General features: G+C 37.9%; 1 protein-coding gene across 1 annotated transcript in view; it reads left to right on the plus strand.

Moving 5' to 3' along the window:
- Positions 1–2,150: 2,150 nt before the first annotated feature.
- The window catches only part of col7a1 (collagen, type VII, alpha 1), a 104,177-nt gene continuing 94,113 nt past the window's right edge, over positions 2,151–12,214 (plus strand). The window contains exons 1-10 of the mRNA XM_088337345.1: positions 2,151–2,214; positions 2,307–2,487; positions 2,580–2,736; positions 2,815–2,908; positions 2,979–3,137; positions 4,205–4,362; positions 4,572–4,701; positions 6,912–7,067; positions 11,026–11,145; positions 11,232–11,381. Of these exons, the coding sequence (XP_088193471.1) occupies positions 2,151–2,214; positions 2,307–2,487; positions 2,580–2,736; positions 2,815–2,908; positions 2,979–3,137; positions 4,205–4,362; positions 4,572–4,701; positions 6,912–7,067; positions 11,026–11,145; positions 11,232–11,381 (1,369 nt within the window). The remainder of the gene's footprint in view (positions 2,215–2,306; positions 2,488–2,579; positions 2,737–2,814; positions 2,909–2,978; positions 3,138–4,204; positions 4,363–4,571; positions 4,702–6,911; positions 7,068–11,025; positions 11,146–11,231; positions 11,382–12,214) is intronic.

Genomic DNA, 12,214 nt, shown 5'->3' on the forward strand with positions numbered 1-12,214 from the left:
AGATATGGAACATTTGGGGGAGTGTGACGAGCTGATGAAATTATTCAGGTGGATAATTTCACATCTTTCGATTGTTTTGGATAATTGCCAGCAGTATGTTTATCTCTTCTTTTTCCTACAGTTTGGAAGAATTAAATTAATATTTTTCACTGAAAAAAACATTATGGGAAAGACACAGTCATATTTTGAATTGAAGTAGTTAAAGCACTTCATATGATTTTCCACTAGTTGTGCTGTTTGACAAAAACATAAATTGAATGAGGTTTTGACTTTAACTATATACTACTACGATAAGGTAACGTACCGTACCATACCGTCCTGTACCATACCATACCATACCACACTTCAAAAGTTTGCCCACAGGCTTTGCACATTTCTAGAGTTCAAAGTCTTACTTTGACTAAAACATAGTTTTGTTCAATATTCTGTCTATAATATATGGATTGCAAAGGAGAGGTTATCTTTACATTGCTCTTCTGATCCAAATGCATAGATGCTTTACTGAGTGTTAGCTGTGATGGCAGAAGAAAACATAGGAGCCTTTGAGCATTCCTGCGTCACTAAACCTGTCAGAATGAGTGAACTACAGTTTTCTTTCATGGGGGCCACATTTTCTGATGTGGCTCAGGCAGGCCCCATAATGAAAATCATCTTAAATCCATATGATGAATTGTTCTTTTTTTGTCATTCCTTTCTGACATAACAAAATCATTCTCTGCTGTTTTTCTTTTCATAGTTACTGTATTTTAATAGAACTTTGAATTTTATTACTGTAGATGCTGTCAAAGGGGGAGAATGTTTAGGAATTTAACATATGCCAGCTGTTTGTTCTCATCTTTGATTTTCCCAGTATGTTCATCTGCATTTTTATACACATACTGTTCATTGTGGATATAATTCCCAACGCTTTATGATAAAATTGAGCGATATTATGAAAACTTAATTTTATCAGTAAGTCTGGAGGATTACTGTTTTAATCAATATAAAAAGATAAATACCCACAAAGCACACATTAATTTTTGTGTAGATCATTTTTATTGATTTTATTTTATTGATTTCAACTGTACATTTTCAAAATGATGAAATGAAACAACTTGATTTAATTAATTTCCCTTTATTGTGCTTTAATCGCTTAATTACTACCAAAGTAATTAGAAATGAATCTTATGCCACTTGGCCTCTTATGCACTGCAAAAGGCCTTCATAGTAAGTTTAGCAACAATGAGTAAAACAATTAAAATAATCCTGTTTATTTAATAACAATTGTTATGCAAAACCTCTTCATTAAAATGGGGAAAATTTATTTCAAATGAACACAATGTAGTCTGCGTACTAGGTTTTTGTTATGAGAAGCAATTGGTAAAAATGAAATAAAATTAGAGAAATAACACTTTAACAATTTCAATATCCTTATTTTACTAGAAAGCCAAGTAAAAAAATGGAAATAATTCTAAAAATGAGCAAATTAATCTGATAGTCTGAGTCTCAGAGCAGGATCAGACACGTTGTAAAAAAAAAATATGTTTGCAGTATTATATAACATACAACTCACCTTTGCTATAACGTGGTTTACTGTTCACAGTTTTGCTACTTTACAAATTTGCATTGTGTTCCGCATTCTGATTGGCGAAACAGTCACCCAGATTATTGTTTTTCGACGATACAGTAGTTATTTGTAAAAAAAAAATAATGCAAATAAGAAAACGTTTATACATTAATGTGTTCAACGTTGGGGAGTGACATGGGTGGCAAGAAGAAAGCCATTAAATCGGCTAGTGAAACCGCAGAGAAAGCCACTATGTGGCTATGCCTCAAAAGGGGCAGATCCGTAGGTTGCCGCTGGGACGCATGTTTTGGCCCGATTAACCTTGGCTGGGTCATTTGGGCGGGAGTGTTCGATGTTGTGCGAACCGAAATGCTTAATGAACCCAGAAAACATCACATCATCAAATGCTTGTTCCTGTAAAAGGGTTTGTTCTTTGGTTTCAGTGTATAATAAAGTATTTAATTGTATAATAATTGTAAAACAAATACATGTTTTTACTCTAAGAGTTTCACTTATCACAGGTTCTTAACCCTCAAGATTTTGCCACGTTATTGTTTTATATATTTGTTAAATTTCTTACTCTGTGTCCTTCTAGATTGTAAAAATGAGGTCCGGAATTGTCCCCTTGTTCTTGCTGCTGTCGTTTGTGACACACACTGAAGCTCAAGGTGATTTTGGATTTTCGGAGTACACCAGGAACACTTTTTCTATCATTATATTGTTTTTACCTTGTGCCTTGCAACTATTCTCCATTTCACAGGCAGATGTAATAACGTCCAAGCATCAGACATTGTTTTTTTGGTGGATGGATCTTCCAGCATCGGGAAAGCTAACTTCCAGCAGGTGAAAGGTTTCATAGCCGGAATCATCAAACCCTTTTCGCGATCTGTCAGTGAGACAGGAATTCGCTTTGGGGCCATACAGTACAGTGACACCTCCAGGTAACAGATGGCATTAGAATTCACTTCATTATTGTAAATAGCGCAGTCTTGTCTTTTTTTTTTTGTCTAAATTGAACTTTTTGTAAATCCAGAGTTGAGTTCACCTTGACAGCATACCGCAATGGAACACAGCTAGTCAAGGCCGTGCAAAATATGAACTACAAAGGTGGAAATACACGCACTGGTGCCGGTCTCAAGTTTGCTGCAGATAATTTCTTCAACCCCACATACAGCCGGGATGTCCCAAAGGTTTGAGATCCAGCCAATTCCGCCCCCGCTCAAGTATAAGGTTTTATCCTGTCTTATGCATTGCCTTTGAATTGCCAGATCATAATTTTGCTCACAGACGGGAAGTCTCAGGACAGCGTGCAGGAGCCGGCAGATAAGCTGCGTGGTCAGGGGGTGAACATCTTTGCAATCGGTAGGCGGCTCGGATGCAGTTAGCGCTCTATCAAAGGACCCTCCTTGAATCTTTCCGCATTTTGTGTCAGGTATGAAAAGCGCTGACAATGAAGAGCTGTCTGAGATTTCCTCCAAGCCCAGCAGCGATTTCATCTCTTTTGTGAAAGACTTCAAACTGCTCCACACGCTTCTTCCGCTTGTGAGCCCTCGTGTGTGCTCCAAAGCAGGCGGAGTCTACGCAAGCATTGGTACTTAAACATGCTATTTGAACAATCATAGTACATGTTGGGTAACAGATACTGAATTTCTGTCTTCATTTGGTTTAGTCATTCCCTGCCATAGTTGTAAACAGTGTTGGGTGTCTTACTGAAAAACTGTCCTTTCTTACAGTAACCATTTACTGCATTTAAAAAGTAAATCATTTACCTCCAAGATTACTGACATCCAAAAGTAGCGCGTAACTTAAAAAGTAACTATCTAGTAACAAATTACCGTATATACTTCCACAAGAGCCTTAAATACACATAATAAAATAGATAAATTGAGTACACCAACCTGTGGAAGCAGTGAACCCTTCATATTTCTTGGTTTGTGCAATCTTGAGAGCTTACAAAAAACAGTTATTCAAGGCACTCCATATAAATTTTGTCTCTGGGCTTCAAACCACTTGAAGATATCCTTCCTCATATCTGGGTAATGTCCAAGATGTTTTTATTTTTGCTCCGGGCATGGTGTATTGCAAAAAAGACCTAAATTCAGCACGCCTTCCCCATGAATTATGTGCTCCGGTTTGCTGTTGATTTTACTTTGGTTTGTTGTCGTTGTACAGGTTACAAACCCTCCTCCCGCCCACGTAAATTTGGTTTGGATGTGATTATACATGTTAGGGAGAATAACTCTATTAGGGCAAATTGAGGTTCCTCGTACTACTTGCGTGAGACGGCGACAAAGATAACTGTAATCAGTTGTACTTTGCACGTAATAAATCTTGCTAGCAGATTGAAGTTACTTGTTAAAATGTGAGTGATAAACGACTAACCCGGTAAATAAAAGACACTGCGATACCTTGTCTGCAATTAATGAATAGCGGATTAATGCAGTAGGACAACTTGATTTGAAAAACGTTATTAATAACGCCTTTCGGTACTTGTTAATGAGAAAAGAGATTGCTTTCCTTTGTAATGCATTAGTCCAAGCACTGGTCGTCAAAAGCAGTGGATGAGTTAATAAAAAGTATGTGTCAATGCTCGTGTCCATTTACTGTTTAATCCTTGTTGAATTGCTCAGTAACAAACATCCACTCCTCTCTTTTCAGATGCCTCTTCGAGCCCAGCTAACATTCAGTTCACAGGCGTGACATCTGATTCACTTAGGTTCCGCTGGGATTCAGCAGGTGGGCCCTTAAAGGGTTACGTGGTTCAGTATGTGCCCCTCTCTAGCGAAGGTCAACCTATCACCGCAGAAATGCGGCAGGTGAGTTCAAATCTTTTGGGTTAGGTAAGGTGTTTATTTATGGCAGTTGCTTTGCAGTCTTGAGTGAGATTGAAGGAGCTAATAATACCTTAAGTTAATTATGCTCGGTGGGGAACCCACACAGCCGGGCGCAGTGTCAACATGCCTTGATTATGCAGATGCTGTTCAGGATATAATTTGCTTTGTCAAAAAAAACATTCTTCCTACAGGAGACACTAGCTGCCAGTCAGAGGAGTTTTACAGCACGAGCACTGAAGTCAGGAACTGATTACCTTGTGACGGTCATTGCTCAGTACCCGAACAGTGTCGGAGAATCGGTTTCTGCTAATCGACAAACCAGTAAGTCACACATTGGACTGAGAGAGATGTCAATAGAAGTACTTTCAGTACGTAAAGCAAAGTTCAATTTAAGAGATTTCCTTACAATATTATGTTTTAAGGTCCCTGGCTAGTCTAAACATGGCACTTTGATTTATGTTACATTTCAAGAATAGGACTTTAAAAGATAATCTATTTTAGGGCGGCCAATTACGAGAATGCTGTCAAGTCATTATGGCATCACAAACATCCAGGCGTGAGCTAACAACCAATCCTAGTTCACCTGTTTTCTGAATAAGAGCCACGATTGGTTATGAGCTAAGACCTTGACATCTTTCCTAAACAGCATTCTCAAAATGGCCAGGTGGACATTGCTTCTTAACTCTTATTTTACAAACACAAAATGATGTATTTTGGACTCGTAGGTGGGACTGGAGTCGTCCAATTTCGTTGTCACAGCATATCCCATGTTGTAACAATGACAATAAAGGCATATTCTATTCTATTCTATTCTATTCTATTCTATTCTATTCTATTCTATTCTACCATATAAGATACAATAGTCTTATGGATTCCTTTGGTTTGACTTTAATTCAAGTAGAAATACTGTTATTCTCGCTAGTACTGACCCTTATATGTAAATTTAAAGAAGGAAAACATCAGACAGCCCGTTTCAACTTTAAAATAAAGAAAAAAAGATTTATTGACTTTATTTATTTATCTTTTTTTCCCTAAACACAAAATACTAATCTTTAAAAGTAGATGAATTGGTATTAGCGGCAAACTAGCAACTGTTTAAAAGTAAAAAATGTATTTAAATGCAGTTGATATCATTATTTTTAACATTTATTTTATAGTAGCGTCAAATTGAAGTTAAAACATTTCAAAATTCTTATTTATTTCACAAGATCCCTGATATCTTTGAGGGGAGGCTCAAGACTCACTTTTTCATATGGCTTTTAATTGATTTTAATTTCCTTTTTTTTCCTCAACAATATTTTACTCTTTGTTTTAGTGTTTATGTTTTTTTTGTTCTGTAGTAGTTTTTTATTTTCATATTTTTAATTTCAGTCTTTCCTCATTTGCACACTGGTAGAATATGGTTTGATGGCTGAAAATCCTTTCCATTTCCCATTTGCTGCCATCCCTGTCAGTGTGGGCGAGCCTCCTTCAGGTCCCTTTCCTCACATCGTTAGTCTGTGCTTTGCCATGAAATTGTATTTTTATAATTAATTTATATGAATTTTTTCTTCTTTTTTCATTTTATCTATTGTGTGTTTCTGTGTATTCCAGCTTGTTGGGTGAGGAAAAAAAATAATGTTTTGCCTGAGTTGATAAAGTGAATGTATTTTCCATTTAGGGTCCTTGCCAGGGATCTCAGGTCTTCAATTGATCCAAGCGGGGTTCTTCACTCTCTCCCTGGGCTGGGATCGGCCTTCAAATCCTGTTCAGGGATACCAACTTACCTACGGACCGCGAGGTCAAGCACGCATCTGCTTCACAATCTTTCTTATAAATCATGCATTCCTCTTTCTTCTTCTCTTCTCATAATACAGCACACTGAAACTCCCAAACTGTTGCCTGTCTGCCTTAATTGTCCTCTAAGTGGTACAGGTTTGGATATTGATATATTGATTTGTCGAAGGCCTGCCAAAGCGGAATGAAATACTGAAGTGGAAATGAGCAGGAAAGGAGACAACCACACTTAATAACTTGCTTGTGGCATTCTTTGAAAGAAGTTGAGAATGTACTGTAGTCCAAGCAGGGCAATTAATATCTTGCTGCCTCCAGGAATTTGCTGTCAGTCACAACATTGCGACCGCTACATTACCGACAAAATCGAACTAGTTTTTAATCCCTGGATATGCAGGATTGTCAGTTATTTCTTCTGAAATTCTTGGGTGTGCTCTAGGTTACATAGGTGTCAATGACTACCTGCTTATAACACAATTCAAAAGAGCAAGGATGGGCCCCTGAGGGCTGATATAAACTTAGCTAAACGTGTGGCAGGAGTGCCAGTCCCACATGGAGCGCTTTGACTCGAATAACTTTGTTGCTGTTCGCAGGACACAGATAACAGATAATTAATTGCGATTCTGTAAGAAATTAGTAATGACATTGCGGCAAATCAAATTAAAATGATGCATTTCTTATTCATTGGATAGACTTAACTTAATAATTGCATTTTGTGGCTGTGGTTTATTAACCTTGCTTTTGATGTGGACGCGTAGGTCAGCCATCTGGCCAGCAACTGGTGGAGTCTCTGCCTGCGGATTCCACATCTGTCAACCTGGAGTCACTTCAACCTGACACCGAGTACGTCATCAGCCTCTATCCGCTTTTCCCTCGCAATCCTGCATCGCCAGCAACCCTCACTGCTCGCACATGTGAGTAGCCATCTTGATCATTGATGATGTATTAAATCAACTGACATGATTACAGTTTCCACACATTTTCTTCAGTTCATCTAAAGAAATCAAACTACAAACACAAGATGTCAATCTGCAACCTCAGTGGAACTGTTAAATACTAGGCTTGAAACACTTATATTCTATATCTTATGAATGACTTATGTTTCATATTGACTATGTCTGTGTATTACGATATCCATTGCAGCCGGGTCCTCCAGCAAGGGCGATTACCTCATGTGAGGTCCCTTCTCATGGTTTCTTCATTTTCCTCATGATAAGGTTATTGAGTTTTTCCTTGCCCTCGTGTAGGTTTTGGATCAGGGGATGGTGTAATAATATTCTGTAGTCTGTAGTAGTCTTTGGTCCCGACAGCCCTTTGAGACCTCTTGTGATTAAGGGCTATACAAATAGAAATGACTTAACTTGACAAATGTCGATTATATTCATATGCTAGGATTGCCACTCTCAAATAATCTTCTGTTAGTTTAAAATTTTGTATACACTCAAAATAAGGAGAGAATCATCAATGTCTTTTGAACTTGCAAGCAGAAACAGCAAGAGAAGCCATCAGTTAAGAGTATTTTCTTCCATTTATCAGCCCTCTGAGCCTCCTCTCTTCATAAATCTTCAAGGTTCAGATCAGCCATAAGAGATGTGAAAATCAAAGAACGGCAACATGATTGGCTGAAAGCGTCAATGATTAATTTCGCCAAAACAAGAAACAACAGTGTGCAATAATTGTCAAAATAAGGAACTGGGATCATATGAAATCACATTTGGATTGTCCAATATTAAAAGAAGGAATACACTTATTAGGTACCACCATTTACGATTGTGTTTTGCAGATGTTTTCAAGGACTCTTCCATTTCTACTCACTCATCGTATTTTGTTCTCTGTTAAAATGGCTCAGACCAGAGGTTTTTTCATTTTATTTTTACAGCTTTGACATATTCTCAAATTCTTCAGACTGAAATGCCGTGTCAACATTTTTATGGTTATTTTTGTATGATTGAGGTTTTTACTGATTAATATTTTTCATAGTATTTTTTGTAGTTTTTTTTTTTAATTTAGTTTTACAGATTGCTTTTTTTGAGGGTAATTTTTGTTATTAATGAGACAGTGTGTATTATTTGACCACTAGTTGTTGCTGTATGGTGTAGTGCAACGGATATCATGTGCTTAGAAGCACAAGGTGAAATACAAACTACCAAAACGATTGACAAAAACGCATCATTTTAATCCTCAATTTTTTTGCCCAGCCTTTTTGCGGTTTTTAGGTATTCGTAGCAGCAAGATGGAGGACAATTATGTATGTTCCATTTAGATGTGGCTCATTTTATGTAAAATAAATGCTCATTTCCAGACCTCCAAATTTTTATTTATATGGTAGTTTTATTATTTTTGCTTCTTATATGAATCAATTTTGTTTTGATAATGTTTTTTTTACCACTAAGAGGCGCTAAATAATACACTATCCCTTTACTTGGTCTAATAAAAAGGAAAATACTTTGTAGTGTACATTTTATTAAAAACTTTCAGTTAACATGGCAATAAAAATAGTTACGGTAAATCTGGTTGAAATGTACAGTGTGTCCTGGCGAAGAAAACCAGCATTGAGGCATTTCAAAACACAAAAGGCATTCACTCTTGTATTGTTGTATTAGATAAACAAATAATATAATAGGCTTTTTTTTCTTATTATTACTTTTTTAATTAACGTAATCCTAGGCACATTTTTGAACCAAGCCCCCTGAATCCTTTAACCAGTGTTTGGGTGAAGATTTTTGTCATTAAACAAAAATTATATTATCTTTAAAAAAGAAAAGTCTAATAAATTCAGTAAAATAATCCTTCAAATTAGCAACATTTTAAAATATGTCAGGGCAGCATGGCGGCTGAGTGGCTAGAGTGACCGCGGCACAGTTCTGCGATTATGAGATCAAACCTTCCTGTGTGGAGTTTGCATGTTCTTCCCGTGCTTGTGTGTGTTTCCTCCGGGCACTACGGTTTCCTCCCACATACCAAAAACATGCATATCAGGTTTATTGGCCGGTCCAAATTGTCCGGAGGTATGAATGAGCCCACTGCCCGAAGATAGCTGGGATGGGCTCCAGCACCCCCGCGACCCTACTGAGGACAAGCGATGCAGATAATGGATGGATGGATGGATAGAATATGTCAGATGGCAAAACAATATGCTTGTATTAATTTTGATGAACTTCCTGTTTCAGTACAAATAAATAAATAAGTGATATGTCCTAAAACATTCAAATTAAATATTTTCTGTACTATGTGTTCTATGTGTTTACAGTGCCCAACAGGGTTTAAAGAGCCCTTATACTGTATTCTTCCACGGCACCTATCTGCTTTTTTCTTACTTATGTCAGAGCTGTTCGGGGCGGAACACATTGGGTTTGAGAAAGGGGGCAGAGGGGGAGTGCTGGAGAATGTCGTTATGGTCGTTCCGATGTTTCTTTGGCTGTAAGTGTAGTAAGAAAATACCTGTTTCAAGTAAAATCTAAACACCAACCCAGACCCCAATAAAAATGATGAAAAATAGTTTATTCGAGGTTTACTTGCACATGCTTCATGAATGACCTGACTGACGCTGCAATCATGACTTTAAGCCAGGAGATGTTTCAAATTCTGTACAGCTCCCTTAGGATTTAGAAGTGCGCATACATATTTGACAATTTATTTTCATTTTCAATTTTCATGTTGAAGGGACACACGTGCTGTGATTTTGGATTGAAGGAAGTAGCCTTTGAAGTACTTGCTAGTGCCCTCATTTGAGAGAAACTGTCCTATATTTTGTCCTTATGTAGTAAATCCCAATTGATAATAGTCAAGCCACATTTATTTTTATATTCCTTAATATCAAAAATGAATACCTTTTCTCTTTTAATTTCTTCTAGTTTTGTGCTCGTAACTCAAGTTGCTCTTGTAACAAGCACATTTTCCCCATATGAAATGATTAAAAACTAGTTGGTCCGATCCCGTGCTTCCAAAATCCTCCAAATGAACCCTAAAAAGGTATAGAACACATCTTACGGATCACTAAAACACACATTTAAATAGTAATCAAACATAAAAACAGTAATGCAATTATTGAGATGATATTAACAAAATAAAAGTGAAGTCATGTTTATTTGTATAGCCCTTAATGACAAAGAGTATGAGCACCTACCACACTATGGTGTGTGCGTGGTTCTGGGATAGGGGGCGTTTGCAAGGAGTAATGGAAACATGTCAACTTATACACTTTCCCTGCAATTTATAGGTTTTTTGGTCATTAAAAATTGTGTACGCTGTATGACAATTTTTAGACAGGAAAAACACAAATTAAAAAGATCTCATCTTGCCAGTTTTGGCTCTAACTGGGATCGTCTGGGACAATGGTAGCAGACACCAATCTCATCCTAGATTGCTCATATTGTTGCTGTTTTCTACATAGTTGGTCTTGCTGTGAGTGAATAGGGGCCAGGTTGCATTTGTAAGGTTTATTATCGCTCAATGAGGGAAATCACAATCATCAATACTCTGAGCAATTGGCTGAGGTTGACAGGTATTCGATTGAGAGACTGTTGATGATACGTAAGCGCTTACTGTGCACTTAAAATTAAAGTCACTGTAACTTTAAATGAATGTTCAGACAACATATTTTACAGCACAATTTTCAAATTTTTCTGTCTGTAGTAGCTTGCATGCGCAAACTGAAACCAGCTGATGTTGGCGGTGAGCAGTTACAAGCGGTGAGCGGTCTCGAGCGCGCCCTAGTGGTAGTTTCAGGGAGTGCTTTTGGCCTGGATTTCCCTTCGTATAACGAGCAAGATATTTGTTCAACATGCAACTCGTGTATCTAAATTCTCATATTTAGTGGTGCTCGTACAAAGAGGTACTGGGGAATTTAACAACTATTTTGCTGTGTGTCAGTGCGCCTGGAGGCAGTGCGGCAGTTATCAGTGGAGACAGAGTCAGAGAGCAGCGTCCGTGTACTGTGGAGAGGTGTCAGTGGTGCGGTGGCCTACCGTCTCGCGTGGGGAGCGGTTCCAGGTCAGAACAGCGACAGGGACATTGCCATTCAACTTTGAAGTAAAAAATGCCCCACATCTCACTTGAACTTCTCTCCTCATCAAAAGGTCTGGATGTTGAAACGGTGGAGATTGCAGGGGACAGTGAGACATACACGATATCTCAACTGCAGCCTGACACGGAGTACATCTTCACTGTGATACCACTTTATCAAGGAAATGTTGAGGGAGCCAGGGAAACTGTCAGTTTCAGGATAGGTAAGTACTTATAGCTTAGTGTTTAAGAAGTAAACCAAAAGAAACTGAGAACGTTGATGAGAAGCTTACCGTATTTTTTGCACTATAAGGTCCGAAGGATTATAAACCGCACCCCCCAAAAATAGTATTTTGTAATACTTTTTTCTGTTTATACAATGCACTGGACTATACGGTGCTTGGATTTAAAACTGCTGAAAGGACTAGGATTGCACTAAAAATACAAAAGTGCTGTACTTGCACATTAATTAATCAGTAGGAATATGTTACTGATCACAATTGCATTAAATTGGATGCAACGGGAATCGCGGTGTGGATAGATAAAGGCATTGTGGGAAGCAATTTTGTCATTGTGACCTGAACAAATGGACCAGCATTGTGGGAGGTAATTTGGTCATCCTGAAATATATAAATAAGCCCATGGCTGTCCGTATTGAAAACGTCTGTCACTTACCATTCTTAGTTTGAGCTGAAAAAGTGAAACAATATCTTCTGTACTCTAACATAGCTGGTACTGTGACTAAAGCTATTGTGATAAGGAGGTAAGACCTAATGCCTTTTTGTATGTCGTCTGTTTGCCTAAAGGACTAGTGGATAGGTTTCGACGCTCTCCCCACTGTGATCCGGGTTTGATTCCTGCTGCATTTAGTTATGCAATTGTGAACAACTATGCATGTATTTGGTCCGCATATGAGGCACAGCGATTATAAGGCACATGTTCAAATTTCTGGCCAATTTAGGGTTTTGGGGTGCGCATTTTAGTCCGGAAAATACGGTACTCAGTGTGTGTTCGGCTGTACTGGAAAGTTGCATGTTCCGGATTAATTCTGTTTAGG

This window comes from Urocampus carinirostris, chromosome 6 (assembly GCF_059441175.1).
Source record: "Urocampus carinirostris isolate Australia breed hairy pipefish chromosome 6, RoL_Ucar_1.0, whole genome shotgun sequence".
NCBI lineage: Eukaryota > Metazoa > Chordata > Actinopteri > Syngnathiformes > Syngnathidae > Urocampus > Urocampus carinirostris.